This window comes from Hydra vulgaris, chromosome 11, assembly GCF_038396675.1.
Source record: "Hydra vulgaris chromosome 11, alternate assembly HydraT2T_AEP".
Classification (NCBI taxonomy): Eukaryota; Metazoa; Cnidaria; class Hydrozoa; order Anthoathecata; family Hydridae; genus Hydra; species Hydra vulgaris.
The window spans coordinates 32,765,155-32,785,000 of NC_088930.1; the positions used below are offsets into that span (position 1 = coordinate 32,765,155).

General features: G+C 27.3%; 2 protein-coding genes across 2 annotated transcripts in view; one reads left to right on the forward strand and one right to left on the reverse strand.

Annotated features, from left to right (window-relative positions):
* Nucleotides 1-12,637: 12,637 nt before the first annotated feature.
* LOC100205640 (trimethylguanosine synthase) lies at nucleotides 12,638-14,203 on the reverse strand. The gene has a single exon (XM_065810802.1). It carries the CDS (start codon nucleotides 14,019-14,021, stop codon nucleotides 12,651-12,653), a length of 1,371 nt encoding a protein of 456 aa, XP_065666874.1. The 5' UTR covers nucleotides 14,022-14,203; the 3' UTR covers nucleotides 12,638-12,650.
* A 1,267-nt stretch (nucleotides 14,204-15,470) lies between these two features.
* LOC100200997 (uncharacterized) overlaps nucleotides 15,471-19,846 on the forward strand; it is a 28,011-nt gene continuing 23,635 nt past the window's right edge. The window contains exon 1 of the mRNA XM_065810803.1: nucleotides 15,471-15,964. The gene's annotated coding sequence lies outside the window, so the exon portion shown is untranslated. The remainder of the gene's footprint in view (nucleotides 15,965-19,846) is intronic.

Here is a 19,846-nt window from a genome sequence, read left to right on the forward strand (position 1 = left end):
TACTAAAACTAATGAAAACAAGTAACGTAATAATACTATTAATAGATAACAATATAAATAACAATAACTGATTAAAATAATGAAATAATAAAGGTTAATAGTATGAATAATGGTAGAAGAAAAAGAATTATTATTGAGAAAAGAGAAAAATTATTGAATTAGAGTTGAAGATAATAGGATGAAGAAAAAATACTAACACTAACTAAATATTTAATATAAATACCAATAAATATAAGTATAAAAATAAATACAATTTGTCCCCAGATCTGGCAAGCATATTGTATTTGAGATCTAAATATGGCGTGATAAATACTGGCTACAGTTTCTAAGCTGACAAAGTGTCTAAATTTGACCATCATACCAACAGATCGACTTAATTTTGGCTTTAAATAAATGCTTATAGTAAAAATTAAGGCGAACAAAATCTTTCTTTTAAATAGTATTTAAAGGAAAGATTTTCAATCAGCATTATTCCAAGATACCTTACTGCTTTTGAGAAGTTAATATATCTCCATTTATATACAAATTTAATTGCTTAATAATTTTTTGGTCTTAAAGACTACTACTTGGGTTTTTTGGCATTGAGTAAGATTTTATTAGCTCCCAGCCAGTCGAGAACTGATGATATGACCTCATTGATTTTATTTTGAACTTTCTCGCAGTCTTCAATTATAAGCAAGTCAGTGTCATCAGCAAGTTGATGAGTAGATACATTATTGAGGCATGTTTTTAATTCATTGAAATATATCAAGAATAGAAGAAACCCAAGGATAGATCCTTGAGCGATTTCTGAATTGACGTGTTAGGTTGATGAAGTAACTTTATTTATAGTTACAAATTGAAGTCTATGGTTTAAATTAGATTCGAACCAGTTCAAACGAACTCCACGAACTCCATTATATGGTAATTTGGCGAGAAGGATACAATGGTTTTCTGTGTCGATAAGTCAATAAACACACCAGAAGCAAACTTGATTTATCTAGTGCTTTTCGAATAATCTCATTAAAGTCAATAAGTGCATAGGTAGTTGAATGTTTATGTCTAAATCCATGTTGTAATTTATAAATGCAATTAAAAGTATCCAAATACATGTATAGTCTTACGTGCATCATTTTCTCAAATATTTTTCTTATATTAAACAATAATGAAATAGGCCTGTAGTTAACAAGCCAACTTTGAAGCCATTCTATTGAATTAGAGAAACCTTTGCAATTTTGAAAAAATCTGGGAATACTCCTTTTATAAATAAGATATTTATTGTTTTACAAATGTGTACAGCTATAATTTTATTGGATAGCTTTAAAACTAAAGTAGGGATACTATTTGGGCCTGTACTTTTCTTTGTGTTCGTTGTAGAGAAATAAATTTCGATCTCCTTTGTTGTTACTGGTGAAACAAAAAACAAACTATAATTTGGGTTTTGTAGATCTTTAAATTTAATGTTAGTCATTAAGTTTACTTTTGGAAGGTATAACATTTTGAACAATATTAGTGGCTATGTCTGTAGAGTAGTTATGGAATGAGTTTGCAAAGGGTTTATCATCACTAACTAAATTATTTGAAATATTAAGTTTTATAGTTTTTGTAAATGACTTTTAAGCACAAAGTTGTTTATGCTTTTAGTTCTTTTTTTTTATTAACCCTGGTCAGGGTTATTAAAAAAAAGAAAAAAAGAGCAGCCTTCTTTAATAAAGTGGCCCCTCAGGAGATTAAGATTAAAAAAAGTATATATATAAATTTGTTATGAAACTTTACACTTGAATAAATAATAAACAGCGTTATGGCCATATATATAATATGAAAGGTAGAAGATGTAGTCATATAATTATATATAATATGAAAGGTCATATATATAATATATAAAAGTCATATATATAATATGAAAGGTAGAAGATGTAGTCATATAATTGAATCTTATTTATATTTTATGATAAGTTAAACTAATAGATTATTTAAATTTAGTAGAAAGCGGCTTGCAGACTGGCGAAATTCTAAAAAAGCTGTCGGTGAATTTTCCCAATCTTTTAATCGAAAGAAAGATTTAAAAAGTTCAGATTTTGAAGACTCACAGAGTGTTCAAAATCTGAACTTCAAAATCACAGTTAGTGAATCTGTATGTAATTTTCCTGCAGAAAATGCCCTAAAGCCAACCTTCAGTACTACAAAAATATGTTTTGTTTTCTTAATTATAGTTCATAAATATAGGAAGATCTAAATTATTGCGACAACAATTGGCTAAAAAAAATTGAGTTTTATCTGTATTGAAGTTCACCAGCCACTGTGAGCCCCATGCTGAAGCAGAAGTGAGATCCTTTTCAAGCTTAAATGCCCCCTCCAAGCAATCAGAGGGTGTTGGTTTCTTATAGATATATTAGGATTCTCCAGAAGTCACGAGAGCCTAATTTTTGAGATGAGATACGAGATTTCATGACCTGAGATTAGTGGGCTTTGGCGTTAGAAAAAACTTTTTACAATTGTTTCTAGCAGTAATAAACAGGCGTCTGTTTTCTGAAGAATCGTTTTGCTGAAAAATATGGGAGTAACGGTTTCGATTGACAATCGCAGCAGCACAGTGTGAGGAAAACCATGGAGGAGACTGAGACTTGACCTGGAATCGTCGAGAGGGAACAAAAGATTCCATGCCTGCCTGAATCCACGAAGCCATGTAAAAAGCACATTTGTCGAAAGGAAGACAAAAGATTTCAACCCAAGGGCCATCACGAAGAAAATCACGGAAAGAATCCCAGTCAGCTTTACTGAAGTTGTAAGAGGTTCGATAATAGGGGGATTCAGGTAATGAAGAAGAATGAGATATTAGTTTTAGAGAGATCAAACTGTGATCAGAAGAACCTAAGGTTGAATGTGGAGAAACTGAGCACTGACTAGGATCAGAAACAATACATAAGTTGAGTAGAGAAAGTAGATGATTCGGGTTGTCAGGAAAGCGAGTTGGAAAGTTGGCTTTAATGCCTGCAGAGTCACTGACACTAGAGCCAAGCCATTCAGAGTGGTGAGCATTAAAGTCACCGACAACAACTATATTAGCTGATGGATAAAGAGAGAGGGTTTGTTCAATATGATCAGAAATAACATCAAAAAGAGTGCAGTCTTGAGATGAAGGAGAGCGATATAGAACAAATTGAAAGAGAATAGAGTGAAGTGGTGCTAAACGAAAGCACATGAAAGAATATTCTGTGGATTCAAATCTAGTTTTACAACAAATGGGTGAATTCTTACGAATGTAAATGCCCAGGCCAAGCATGTGACTATTGGAGTCTTTACAAATTAGAGGAAGATAACCATCAACACTAAGATCACAAGATGAGACAGCCGAACTCAAATTAGTCTCACAAAGAGCAAGTAGGTCTGGTGAACTTTGCAAGAGATAAGAACCAACAGAAGAAAAGTTACTTCGAAGACCACAAATATTAGTGAATGATAGGTTTAGAGAACTTGGTGATGATGATGGATTTTTGTGTTTTATAGTTTTTGATACTTTATTCATTTATAAATTAGATTGAAGAACTTGACTCAAAGCATAGATAGTACTCAGAACACCGTTTAATAGTCCAAGCAATTGCCTCATTACTACTAATAAACCCTAAGCCGTAACAAAGGGCTCCAAATGTGGCCTCCGCAATGCACACCAAAAGTACAAACAGGGACACCATCCATGCGCAACATGGCACTGTTAATACTTTGATATTTTTCAGCTGTTGATGGAATCAGCCTCTCTGAGAGCTACCACAGAGTTTGGGAAACCTGACTACCAGCCGGCCTCAGAACCATAAAACTGAATTTTAGAGCTGTACCCTCATTAGGAGATAATAGAATGAGTTGCCTTGTCATAAGAACAGAGACACAAGCAAAACCCATGCATTGAGTCAAAAAAGATCCAGCATTCAACATCCTAAATTGGAAACAATGTATTAAAAAAACATCTGCGCCAGCCTAATAGATGAAGAAGGGGTGCGAGGCTGGTCAACAGATAGAATCTGTTTACCCCTTAAGTCTTTGCCTAGGAGGCCTTCTACAAGACAGTAGCTGGTTGCATTTAACATCTACCCAAGATGATTATTTTTATCTAGACCATCTCTAGCCTTTATTCAACCAAAAGTCTCAAGGCAGGGGGTGTTTTAAATCAGATTTGGCATCTCCTAAACTTTGCCTAAAAAGGCGTATTCTACAAGGCAGCAGAACATGGAGGAGATTTGTACTAGGTTATATGTTACCAGTAGCAGGATAACCTGATCTGACTGTTAATGCTAATGTTTATAATATAATTTAATATTGCAACTCTGAGTTTCATGTGTTATCACAATCATCAGGCAAGTAGTTAAAGTAGTAAAAATAGCAAAATTAAACTTTTACTACTTGCCTGATGATTGTGATAACACATGAAACTCAGAGTTTCAATATTAAATTATATTATAAACATTAGCATTTAGCTAATTCCTGGTACTGCGGGTAACAGTAAAATATATACTATATAGCTCTAGTTTATCTATTGAGCACTCTTTCAAGTATACAATATTATACATGATAATATAAAGATATTTTCTTTATACATATATATGCACTTATGTATATATATATATATATATATATATATATATATATATATATATATATATATATATATATATATATATATATACATATATACACATACATATATATATATATATATATAAGCTATCCAAAAACATATATCTTCTTTCAGAGGAAGGTCATCTCATTATGCTATTGGAAAAGCTAAAAAAATTTACTTACCTGAAGATCTAAATGTCTCTAAAATGTTTGAACTATTCAAACGTGCTTACCCAACTGTTAAAGTAAGATATAAAATATACAGAGGAGTTTTTAGCAATAAATTTAATATTGGGTTTAGCTTTTCACAAAAAGACATTTGTTTAGCTTATGATGAGTTCATTGTAAATATAAAACACACAGACCAAGAGCTTTTAAATGCAGTTGGTGATGATATTATCAAACTTAATAAAAAAAAAAAAGATCTTGAAACAGAGCATGAACTTCAAACAAGAAAAGCTGCAGTATTTTATAACAGAAATTCAGATGCAAAAAAACGACCAAAAAACTCAAACACGTTTAAAACTATTGCTTTTGGTTTTCAGAAGAATTTACCCATGCCTAATAAATCAACTAACCATGTGTATTACTGAACACAGCTCAAGTTTTTTTCATTTAATATACACATCCTATTCAGTGATGAAGTTTTTCATTATACATACAATGGAACAACAGGAAAAAAGGGAGCTGATGGTGTTTGCTCTATATTTTATCATTTTATCATAAATCATCTTTCTGACACAGTTTTTGAATTACATTTTTTTTGCAATGGATGTGCAGGACAAAACAAAAATTAAATTGTGTTTCGTTTTTTGCATTGGATGGTTCACTTTCAAAAACGTTTTAAATATATCAAAGTGTTATTTCCTATACGAGGTCATTCCTATATGGGATGCTGAAGGATTGGCGTCAGGTTCAGATTCGCTAAATTTGAGGATCTAATAACTTCCCAAAGACATTTCAGTGGGATAACAAAAAGTAATTATACTCATGTCAAACAAGCATGAAAATTTAGTGTATAATTTAAATTTTAAAGAATGTTTTGAACTTTAAAAATTGATTTTCTCAAAATAAGAATGTGACAACGCTGGTTTGTCCACTGAGGTCTTCATATATATATATATATATATATATATATATATATATATATATATATATATATATATATATATATATATATATATATATATATATATATATATATATATATATATATATATATAATATACTGAAAAAAAACACACATAAAAAAATACCAAAAAAAAAATTTAAATAATTTATTTTAACTAATGATTTAAAAAAAAAAAAATTGAAAAACGCAAAAAAAAGCTATTACCTGTTGCAGAAGCAGCATCTGATGCACATTGTTTAACTTTATTTGCAAGATCAAATGTATCTACTTTAACCACTCCACGTATAAAAATACTAAGCTCACTTCTTTCTGGAATAATATTAGGTACCTTACCACCATCAACAATGATACAATGGACACAAGATGTTAATTTAGTTTGCTGTCAGTATGCAACATACTAATACTATTATAACAATTGACAGCAGCATCCAATGCATTGACTCCTTCCCAAGGAGCCCCAGAAGCATCAGCTGGTTTACCTGAATTATAATTATTTTATTGTAAAAATGAAAAAAATTAAATTACTGCAATAATATTAATTACCACAAAACAAGTTAAATATTATTTAACAGCTTTTTTATTATTACTATAAAGGAATGTTTACTTACTTTTACTTCTTTTTATTATTAAATAATTAAATTTAATAGTGCATTTTTATAAATGTTTGATATTGACAAATTTCTTTCTTTTCTCAACATTTGCATAAATGATTTGAAATATATTAAATTTTTGAATTTTTAAAATGATTATTTTTTAAATTTCTAATTGTGGCTTTGCAACTAAAAATGATTTTTTATTTGAAAAAAAATTAGCGAGTAATAAATAAAAAAATTGCATTAATTTATTTACATTATTTATTAAAAGGTTATTAGTTTATTATTTTATTATTAAAATTATATCGCTGTATATACCGTTTATTAAAAAATAATTGCTGCGATTTAACTTGCGTTATAAAAAAAAAATTAAACATAGGTTTTGTGCAAGTTTTTGATGCAGTTGTTTATTTAAAATTTAATTTTGAGAAAAAAAAAATGTTTAGGAAGGTTTAAGAATGAAAACCAAATAAACAATTGCAATAAAAATGAGCTGATGTTTGTTTAAGAACAAATAAAATTTCAATATTAAATGATATTTTGTAACAATTTTAAATAAATTTGACAGTTAAGTCAAACCCAAGCATTAACTTTAATTTTAATAAACTTAAATAAAGTAAAATCGGGTCAAACCGCAAACTTATCAATAAGAATTAAACAACTTCTTTTTTTTTATTAGATAGGTAATAAAAAACTATATAAGATAATATAAATATATGTTAAAAAAATAATAATAAAATTATCGAAAATATTAAATGTAAAAAAAAAAAATTGTGCGATTTTAGGCGACATTCTGATAAAACCGCACACCTGAGAAAACAGATTTTTTAAATTTTAACTTTTTTTTTATTATTTATTTTAACACAACTTATTTTTAAGAAACTATATTATGTTTTTTACATTTTTTGCAACAAAATAATTTAGTTCCAACAACCTATTTCTTTGGTAAACATGTTTCTTTGCACAACCGTTCCCAACACATTGAATTCTCGCATTGAAACATTTCTTATGTGTAACTGTACTCTACACTTTTTACATTTTGCAACTTTTACATGTTTGGCTGCTGGTACTTGTTCTTCATTATTGTTTTGCTGAGGTTGCTCAGCATTGTTATGCTCAGACATTGGAGTACTTGGCATAGAAAGTCTACGTTTTGCGTTAAGTTTAGCAACTTTCACAGCTTCCTTTGTTGCTTTTTCTTCATCTTTTTGTTTTAGGAACTCAATCACCTTTTCTTCGGTAATACATTTCCTGGCAAGTTTTGACATGTTGCACTGCTTCGATTTCTGGCTCAAAAAAAACTGATTCAACTCTATCTTGATACTGTTTTTGCAACGCTTAACACATACTTGATACCATCAAAACTTGAAGCTGGGTTAGTTGAGAAAGATGGTAATCGGAGTGTAGTTGGAGTAGGTGCTGCGGCGGCTGTTGAAGATGATGAAGCTGTGTCTGAGCAAGGTGGTGTAGGTGCTGCAGAGGCTGCTAAAGTTGATGAAGGTGGATTAAATGTTTGTGCGAGTGCTAATGCCTTATGATTTATGTTGTTTTTATTAAGTGGTAATTAGCTAGTGTACTAGAAACCAGCTATTACATGCAAGCATGTAAAACGTTTACCACTCTCGTACAGCAGTTTGACCAACAATGGAAAATTTTGTTTATCTAAATTCTTACATTTTGAGTCTTTGTAATACTTTTTAAGAATTTCTTTTCATGCTTGTTTGACATGACAATAGACACCTCTATCCAATGGTTGTAGAATATGTGAAGAATGCTCTGGTAGACAAATCAAGATTATATTGTGCTTTTTGCACAGCAATACCGCTTTCATAGTTATGTGAGTTTTGTGTCCATCTAATACTAAAATATGAATAACACCAATTTGCTCAGTTTCGGGTATAAATACTTCTTTCAGCCATTTAATAAACTTAACGCGCTCCATCCAACCTGATTTTGAAAGTAAATATTTGGTGCCAACTGGACTACCTTTTGCCCAGTCAGGATTCTTTTAACTTTGTACATCAAAAAAAAAACATCAACCAGTCTGTTGATATTGCTTGGCAATGCATTCCAAATAAAGATCAATTATTTCTAGTGTACAAGAAGCGGAACTTTTAGATGCTAAGTTATCTGCTTTTCTTGTTGAAATTTCTTTTGACAATCTCTTCATAAAGGCATAAAACCAGTCTTTACCAGGCTTGCCATTTTTGAATAAGTGCAATTGATTTTCTCATTCAAGGTAGCACATACAAATTCTAGGATTTCATTTTGGGTTAAACCATAACCCCAGTCACCAAGTAATTGGGACGCATGCACCATCAATTTTTACGTTTCATTTGAGAGTACGTTGTTGTACCTGAGCTATGGAAGTCTTTGTTGTTGTTATTTTTGCGATCTTTGAGCGTTGAGACTGAAACAACATGTTTGAAAGCAGCTTTTCTCAATGATGTTTTATTTTCTTTCATATCAGTTAATGTGGCTTGTATATCGTCTTCCTTGTATGCTTTTGTTTTTTTAGTTGACATGTTAAAGTGAGTTAAATTGAATTGAGTGAGAGATGATTATATTAACAAATAACATAATATTTCATTCATAATTCAACTGAAATTAACACTAAGTTAATTAGATAAAGATAGGTGCTTTATTACTTGCAAAAAACTAAACTAAGTAATTAATCAAGTGTGCAGTTTTATCAGAAAAAAATTTTATTTTCTTTTTTGATTTTTTATTTACTTTTTTGTTCTAGCTGCATAAAAATTATTCTATCAGAATGGAAATTAAATTTCCAACAACATAGTGCTAAAATTATTTTTATATCAGTTTTGGTTCAAGCGCTATTTTGTGTGGAATGATATGGTGTGCGGTTTGACCCGGTTTTACTCTATATTTTTTAAATCAAAATTAAATTATATATTTTTAAAATTTAAATTAACTTATATATATATATTTTTTTTTATCAGAATAAAATTATATATTTTCATTAAATTAGTTTTAAATCATATCATTTATTTTTTATCAGAATTAAATTATGTTTTTATGATCTATGCTTCAAGCTTAAAAAATCAATCATTACAATAAAATAAAAATAAACTTTTAATTTTATTTGAGTTTTTTCCATTAGTAAATAGTGCAAACATAATTGTCATTTAAACTTTTGTAATAAATATTTTTACATAAACATCATTCAAAATTTAATGTGACTTTTTTTTAAATCAATTACTTCTCTTATCTTACCGCTTATAAAATAATTTAAAACTTAAAAAATGATAAAAAGTTTCATTATTTAAAGGGCTTACTGCAAAACATGTCATGGTTTCTACTTGTTAAAAGTTGATTGAGAGGAGTTTTAATTAAAATTTAAATTTATACTATGATTTCTTGTATGATCTTTTGACAACAATGACTTCATTGTGCAATGAAATTTAATATTATCTAGTCCAGTAGCAACACCAACTTCAGCAATCAAGTTATGACCACAACCATGACCCATATCAAGTAACGAATCACATTCAAAAAAATGCCCACCTTTAAGCCAGTTGCATCATCATATCTAATAATAAAAAAGTTCTGTCTATTAATAATATAATAATTTTTTACATCAATATATTATTATTTATATTATTTTTTATATTACAACATTAAATCCTCAAATTTTTTTCCATTGCATAATTTTTGTTTTGACATTTTTCAATAAGATTGCCTAAACACTACATAAAAAAGTGATTTGGTGATCAAATCACTTTTTATGTAGTGTTTATATATAATGTAGCCATTAAACTTAATTAGTTCTAAGAGTTTAACAAAAACATCAAGTTTTGATATTTTTGTTTAATTTTCTTTAATACATTGTTTTTATTAAATTAAAATTTTAATTTGTTTGATTCTATCTTTCCAAAACATTTTTTTTTCTTCAAACCTAATTTTCAAGTTTTTTCGAACTACATTTAGTAACTATCATATGTTATCCTCTCAATGCATACAACAGATTTACTCAAGCAAACCAGTCAACGAGGGGTCAAATCAATAAAAGTATTTAAAAAAAGGTTGTGATTTTTGTTAAAAAACAATTCTAAAAATTAAAACTTTTTACATGCTAAAATATATTATTATATTATTATTAAATTATATAAAATAAAAACAATAACATTGCACTTAGAAAAAGCTTTTAACTTTACCTTTTTCAAAAATGTTATTTTTATAAAAAGGTAATTTCTATTGGTTTTAATTAAGTTCTAATGAGAGCCTTGCAATGAAAGCAGTTTCAAGAGGAGTTTTTCTTTGAACAACAAACTTCTCTTTTTCCAAGAAAGTAGTTAACAAATCATGAGGACAATTCTCTTGAAAGCACAACTGGAGATGTTCCCATATGCGCTGACTTATTATTTAAATCCAATGCTCAATTATCAATGGTTTTAATAACGCAGTTTTTTAATTCTTTTTAAATTCACTTTCCATTACTATGAAAAAAAGTTTGATTAAAAAAATACACATTAAAAAATTGTGATTACATCAAAAACCATTAGTGAAAAAACAATGCATTATTAACTTATTATTAAAATTAATTAAAAAACTTCGAACTTTTTATTAATTTTATTATTTAACATCATTTAATAATTAACTGATTCGACGCCAATGACTTCTCATGCGAAGCTATTGATATATACACACTTTAGCCAACATTATAAAGTTGATCAAACAAGCAACATAAATATATTTAAAAAATTAAAAAAAAAAAAAAAAAGTAATAATTAAGACATAAAAACAATAAAACAAGATTAAAATAAACAGAATAAACACGATAAACAGAAGGATAAGAAATTAAATGTTAAATGCAGTTTAATTTTATTGATTTCCAGTAGTCTTTTTATATATATATTTTAGTACATCAACTATCTTATAGCCTGCTGTTGCAAAGGAGTGCTGCTTTATCGACTGAGGATTTGGCATGGGGCAGTAATCTTTTCATTCGTTACTCTTCTTTCTTTTTTTCTTTTTCTAAAAAAGCTGTATGCTATAAAGATAAGCAAAACTAGTAAGCGTATGTTATTTGAAAATTTAAAAAAAAGTGACAGGATGGTTTATAATTTATAATAAAGTGATAGGATAAGCTCCTACCTCATTTCCAGCACTGTATCTATGTCTATCTATCTCTTTTTATATATATATACATATATATATATATATATATATATTTTATATATATATATACTATATATATATATATATATATATATATATATATATATATATATATATATATATATATATATATATATATATATATATATCAATCAGTTAGTCAAATCAATCAATCAAAATTTATTGACAGGCTCAAGATCCAATATAATAAATATACAATGGGTAAAATAAAGTGGATTAGAATATAGCAAAAACTAACGCACTTGAATATAAATAAAACTTAAGAAAAAAAAAAAATAAAATAAAATAAAGATAAGAAATTAAAGTGTTATAAATATAACTCAGCTCTACGTTTAAACATCAGTGGAAACTGCAAGAACCTGTCTGAGTTAACAAAAGTTTTTATGAAGAGGTTCTCACTATTCTGCAGCGGTAACAGTGAGGAGTATTGTTGCTTGTGAATAACAACATTAAGTGAATGAGCACCATGTTTCACAAATAATTCACTTGCACTGTTCCATGGTGGCTTGTTTAATATCAAGGCTTGTTTAATATCATTAATATATATACTATTGTTTGGTTGTCTTTATTTTTACCATAATTGTAAAATTTGTTTAAAAAAATTAACTTAGAAGACCAGACTTTTTTTTGTCTGCCCAAACCAAAATATTCAGTCAATTTAACAGCACTCCTCGCATATTCTACCTATTTGTCAGTTGATGTAGTAGCACTCCTCACATGTTTACTTATTCATCTTGAATGTTTTTTAAAACATTCCAGTCTATTAATTTGCTTTTTGTAGTTTTTTGAAAAATAATAAAATTTAATTAGTTTCCTCAATTAAATTTAATGGTTTTTACATGAAATGACTTAATTTTAGCAATATATACATACACATGTATGTATATATTGCTAAAATCAAGTACACTTCATGTAAAATCAATTAAACCAAACACACATATATACACACACACGCATAAATTGCACTGATATTCTTATACTTTAAAATCTTTTATTTTAAAAATTTCTACAAATAAGTGATTATTACTATATAATTAAAATAGTTTAAAATACTATTAATATATGTAAAATATAAATTTATTGGGGGATTCATAAAAAATAATAACATTCAGTAATACAAATTTATTAAATGAAAAATTACTAATAAATAGAAAACTAATAATTCAAAAATCTTTTTATTGAGAGTTTTTATTCTTTATAAGATTTCCAAAATAAGCAGTTATTGTTTTTACATTAGAGTTCAGCATGTTTTTTTCAATTTCAACTTGGTTTCCAGGTGCAACAAGAGATGATACTTGACGCAAATCTGCATTCCTTGGTAAGAAAAATATTATATTAGGAGTTATTCTGGAAGCTACATTGTATAAAACACGACCACTAACTGGTTTAATCATTGTTTCTATATCAAAAAACTTTACTTTAATATATTCAGGACCACCCCAGGGGGGACTAAGAAACACTACATCTGCTTTAAGTGAAGGAGCTAACACAAAGAAATCACCTAGTATAAAAGAAATTCGATTTTCAACACCATAAATAGCAGCATTTTGTCTTGCGCATTCTAACCTTACCGGATCAATATCAATTGCAATTACATGATTACTTTTTAATGCAAACTGAATTGTATTACCACCGATTCCACAGAAAGCATCTATAACTATATCACATTTAGACCTATCAGCAATATGTTCTGCAATTTTTTCTGGAGTAACTGAAAACCATCCTTCATGATCTAATTTAACACCTTCATCAAATCTACTGAATAGCCGATATCTTTGCGCCCAATACTTTTGAATACTAAGAATAGATTTATATTTTGAAGTATTTGAATTTTTAGTAAAAAAAGTTTTTTTCTTTTTAGCTTTATTTTTTACTTTATCTATACATTTTTTCAATACTGCAGTATCATGTGTTGTCAACTCCTCGAAAGACTTTTCGTCATTAACTATGCTTTTCAATGTTTCTGTTTTCATATTTTTTATTATTTCTTTTATATGCTTACCTGATAAGCTTACCTTGTGAGATGGATGTTTTATTTTGATGTCTTTTTTCTTTTTTTTACATTTTAAATTTTGTAATTTGTTTGAAACACTGGTAAAGTCTTTTTTAACAACTGGCACAGACTTTAAATTAACTGATTCATTTGGAACAATAACACAGTTAACTTCGGCATTTAGTAGTTTATTTTGCTTATAAATATTTAAGTTAACATTGGTTGAATAACTCATGTTCTTTTCAGTTGTACAACCAAAAAAGCATTTGGAACTCTTCAGCTTTTGAGGGCATGAACCAAGTTCCGTATTATCCAATTCTTTATCATGTTTATTAGTAAAAACAGTGTTATTCAAGACATTAATATCGTTACTAGAAGTTTTAATTTCATTTAATAACTGCTGCTTAAATATTGATAAACCAAACACTTTAGCATTAAAATCAGTTTTTATTTTTATTTTTTTATTCTTATTGCTTTCTTTTCGTAAAGATTTATTTTTGAAAATCTCTTGTTTATGGTCGATAAATGAAACACTATTTTCAACTTCTTTCATTTTAAAATAATTTTTAAAAGAAAAATTCGAACATTTTTATGGTTAGCGTTCTTTAGGATGATCCAAAGTAAGATTTTGATTTTTTAATAAAGCACAGATTTTTTTTACAAGTCTAAAGGCCGGGTGAATAAAAATAAGCAATTACTCTTACTCGGTTGAGAGACTAAAACATCCCTCAAAAGGAGGTCATTACGCAAAGTCCGTAAAAACTAGCGTAAATTTGATCAAAACACGGCCAAGAATTTTTGCACTTGATATTTTGACGTCAGTGGGTTGGTAATGGAAATGAATTTTCCAAGTTTGATTAAACTATATTGAGTTTTGTGAAACGAAGGTTTTAAATGTTATTAATGTTAGATTTTTTGCTGCATATTTTCCTAAAAGATTTTCTTTTACGATGTAAATTGGACTAGAGGTAGACCTAAACCCAAATTGTAGTACTAGTATGATCCAGTAGTTTTGGCGAAACCGATAATTAGACTAAAAGGTTTCTGCCAGAAATAGTTTTTTGTAATACTACGCAGACAATTTTTAAAAAATAAAGTTAATGACAATTGAATGTTAATAACTATTGAGATGTTCCTTCTGGAATTAATATTTAGCAGATTGTTTCTAATGTCAAATCTTAAATACAAATACTAGAAAGTGTCTACATTTTTAACTAATAATCATGTCCTGTAGCCAGGGAATCGACTATGACCACTAGAATCATTTGGCCTTTCCACACTCCAACTTCGTAATCTTCATCCCACTGTTGAAAATTACCCAACACCGTTTTCTTTCTCCGTTACCGCATCCATCCACGTAAAATAGTAAGTATTAAGGCAAAATATCTGATTTGTGGGAATTAAATCAAATAATTCATTTCTTAAATAGACTTTTCGCGGGTTAGTAAAAACCAAAACTGCTGCTCCCATTTCACGGAGAACTCAACTTTTAAAATCTTGTAATGTTGTTGAGCGCTTTTCTAACGCTACGAATACAAAGATTGTAATCTTTTATGATGGTTTAAATTTTAACATTTCAAAAAAAACGGGGGTAGTAGTAGCAGGGGACTCATAGAAAATTGGGAATATCATCAACGAAAGAAAAAGATTGATAAGAAAAATATAGATCTTTAAAATGTCATTTTGTAACAAGTAAAAATATAAAATAATACCATGTAAAAAATGCCATGTAAAACAATATGTAAAATACTTACGAAATGTTGGAGAATGTTGGAGACTTATTTATTATATATTTTATTTATATATTTTAATTTATTTGGGTTCCCCCAGTTCTTTTCTAACTGGAATTCCGTTTTCCTTTTTGGTGGCATTTGAAAATTTCTTTAAGACCTTTGCCAAATTTTCGCAAACTTCACTGGTATCAATAGTTGATTCATCGACATCATATGTTAAGTTTTTTATCTGATTTAACATATCGCGAATATGTGAAAGAGTTGAAGTTGTTATAAGAATTTTTTTCATCGAGTCATCAAGTTCCGGAGACAAATACTCTCCGTATAATATTGATTCATCACCAATTTTACATGGACTTGGTGAGTTGATTGGAATGTATACAGTATTCTCATCATCATTATCTAGAGACAGGAAAGGAGAATTTCTATATAATGATGACAAAGAACTCCATGACCATGTTTCAGGAAATCTTTTAAATATCAGGAAAAAATGCTTGCATAAATATGCAGATTCACGCCAACTTTTGCAAGAACATTTCGGCATCAATTTGTCACTTCTAAAATCTACAGTATAACTTTCATGATTACCTTAGAAACTGTTTACCGTAAATACTCCATGACTTTTTAGCCAAGCTCCAGTCATCTCAGAGTCATTAGATAGCGCAATCTTTTCTAAACAGTTTTTGATAAAATCATGTGGTCTGTTGATTAGATATTCAGGGACAGTTGTATTAAAGAGTTTATAGCTGGAGTGCATTTTAAGGTTCGCTTCTTTATAGCTAAATAAATTAATTAAAAAGCTTAATTTCATAAAACTACGGCATTTACTTTTGCAATAAATTTGCTATTCTTTACATTACTATTTTATTTAGTTTAATTATGTACTATTATATATATGCACACATTACTATTGCAAATTAGAATGCTCGTATGTAGTATAAAAGTATATGTATATGTGTATAACTATAACTTTTTAACTAAATTATAGAATTCCAGACAAATTTATATTTTAAGATACTAAAATTAATACTGTAAACCTATAAAATATAAATATAAATAAACTAAAAAAAAAGTAAAACTTTCCTAATAAACTTCTCTAGTTTATCAGGAAAGAATTCTTCAATTAGGATTGTGAGCATGCTAGTAATTGAGGAGTTTTTATATCGTTGAAGGTATGAATATTTAAATAATAGGTTTTGTCATTCTGCACCATTATTTGTATTGCAATTCACCAAAAATCTATCACTTCGATATGCCCAAACCCATCTCTATAAACATAATTGATAATTGATAAATCTAAAACTATTACATTTCTCTGTTTCATACTTATAGTATCATATAGATAATGATAGTTAAACACTTGATTAATTAATTGATCAGATACTCACCTTCTAAATGTTACCTCTTTAACGTTTAGCCAGTATCTTCATATACTCTTTGAATTAAATGAAGTTAGCACCTCAATAATGAAGTTAATGAAGTTAATTAATGAAGTTAGCACCCCTGTGCTTTTAGAAATGATGTCAGAATGGAAAGCCTTTAGGAATTAGTTCTCCACAAAAGAAAACAACCTCTAAAAGAAACAGGAAAGTTAAGACTAATAGGTCGTGCTCATTGACAACACAACAGTGTTGTCACACAGACACAACAGTGATATAAAGGATTGGAGGGAATACTAAATCAAATAGTTCCATTTGATAAGATTGGAAACTATTTGCTAGTTTTCGTATGAAATACAAACTAACAGATAGATTAAATTAAATTTCATAAGATTTAAATTAAATTTCATAAGATTAAATTAAATTTCATAAGATTTAATCTATCTGTTAGTTTTTGTATGAAATACAATCTAACAGATAGATTAAATTAAATTTCAATGTACTTTTTATTCATTTGTAAGAATAAAAACCTACTAAAAAAGGTTGATAACAGCATAATTACTTTTTTATCTAAATAACAGAAAAACAATTAAAAAGTTAAAACCTATCTTTCCAAAATTTTTTCAGACTTTGAAAACTGCATATCATGTAGTTGTTTGCAGTTCATACTGTTTTAAGCAAAATCAGCTTCATCAGGTGAATCACATACAAATACAATTTTTATAATATTCCCTACAAAAAAACAAAAAAAACAAGAATTTTATCAATACATTGTAATAGTTGTGGTATATAATGCACATATAGTAAAATATATCTTTCTTAATTGGCAACCAAAAAAGGGGTAAAAGTAAAAATAACTTACCTACATTAACGTATTCACCTGTCAGGGACCCAATTTTTAGGTGCTTCTGGCGATTGTGTCCTAGAGTTTGGAATATAAAACAATTATTAGGGTATCACCAAATTAGCACATTGGTGATATATATATATATATATATATATATATATATATATATATATATATATATATATATATATATATATATATATATATATATATATATGTATATATACATATATATATATATATATATATATATATATATATATATATATATATATATATATATATATATATATATATATATATATATATATATATGTATATATATATATATACACATTGATATATAAATAACTGGATATGGCATTGGCAGAAATTAATGAAGCCGGGCAAACTTTATCTTTATGACATAGAGTGAGGCATAAAAATATTGTTTGATCAGCGTATATATTGAACAATGTTTACAATTTAATTTCAAGTTATATTTTGTATTGCATAAAAACAATAACTTCAAAGAAATTTTAAATTCATTTATGGTTTATATATATTTTAATTACAGATGAGCTAAATAAAATAAATCTTAGTTGACTTCTTTATAAGATTTTACAAATCTACAAAAAAAAAAAAAAAAAGAAAGACCTTTTCAAATACTCAAATACTAATAATATATTAGTATAGTACTAGTAGTATAATACTGCAATGCAAATAAAAATTTTATTAAAACAATATGTCATGAATTACCTAATTAACTTGTATATGGTTGTATAATGTAAGATTTATGTGGAGCTTTAGGAGAATAATATTGAATATAAAATTATACATCTATATTTATGTATAATATATTTATCTATAATATACATATACATTTATGTAAGTATACAGGTGGATTTGTTAGTAGAAAACTAAAAAGATCTATTAAATGTAAAGCCTGTACTGCATCTCTAACGGATGATAATTCACAAAGTTTTCTTGTTGATCAAAAAAGCAGAGGTGGTCATCCATCAAAAGATGTTATTGTAATTTGTTCTTTTGTTGAAAAGTTTATAAGACACAGTATTCCAGACAAATCAAAAATCAAAGAGCTACAACTTTTTATGGAATCGATTCCACATTTAAAATTGACTATCCGTCATCATTTATTTTCTAAAGCAATTTTGAAAGGACTTACAAATCACATTCAGGAACTTCCAGTGGAAGATAATCATTTGATTAAACTTATCAATTTGATTATAAAGGCCTATTTAGATGTACGTTTATACTATGTCTCATCCTGTACAACAAGCTATATACAAGGAACTCAAGTTCGAAACAAACTAACTAAACTTGTGTTGTTCAAAAATCAGTGAAAGAAATTAATATCCACATTATATATATATATATATATATATATATATATATATATATATATATATATATATATATATATATATATATATATATATATATATACTACAAAATAACATATAGTATTTTTATTTTAAGAAAAACACTGAAAAAGAAAAATACCTTGATCCAACAAAATAAGTACTTTGTCAATGCACGATATTTCAAACATGTATTTTATACATAAATATAGGTATATATTATAATAAATATAATATACATAGATATAGATGTATATAAAAATGATGAGTTAGTCTTCAGAAAACACCATTTTTTTGAAACCAAATTAATATTCAATAGGAAAATTGCTAGTACAACTTCACTTTAAATAGCTGTTTATTATCAAATCCTCAGGTATCTTGACTCAGGTGTTGCTGATAAATTGTTAATAGCCTCATGTCATGAGCCTAATGATTAAAATAAATGATTAAAAAGTTCATTAAACAAATTCTCTTAAAACTTAATAATATATATTACTTTTAATAAACTTTTTGTAATAGTAATATGCTTTACAATATATATATTATATTACATATTACTTTTATTAAACGACTATTTACAAACTAATTGCTACATCTACACTACATCACTCTACATCACTTTTTCAACAATAGCTCAGCTTTAAAATATTTTCAAAATTATATGGTCAAGCATGCCTATGCTGTATCCAGTAATTTATATATATATATGTATATATATATATATAACTTATATATATATGTAACTTATATATATATATATATATATATATATATATATATATATATATATATATATATATATATATATGTATATATATATATATATACATATATATATATATATAATATATATATATATACATATATATATATATATATATATATATATATATATATATATATATATATTATATCATATGCCACTACATCGGGTCGATTAGAGGTTTGTGCTGCAATCTTCATTATTTGTTTTTTCTACTTAATCCACATAAAAAACCATTTGGAAAAAAGTAAGTAAAAAGTAACTGAAGCCCTAAACAGTCTTCTATTTAAGTATG

What these genes read in the sequence shown, in the direction of transcription:
- LOC100205640 (XM_065810802.1), bottom strand. Translation starts at nt 14,021, where the DNA reads ATGAAAGAAGTTGAAAATAGTGTTTCATTTATCGACCATAAACAAGAG.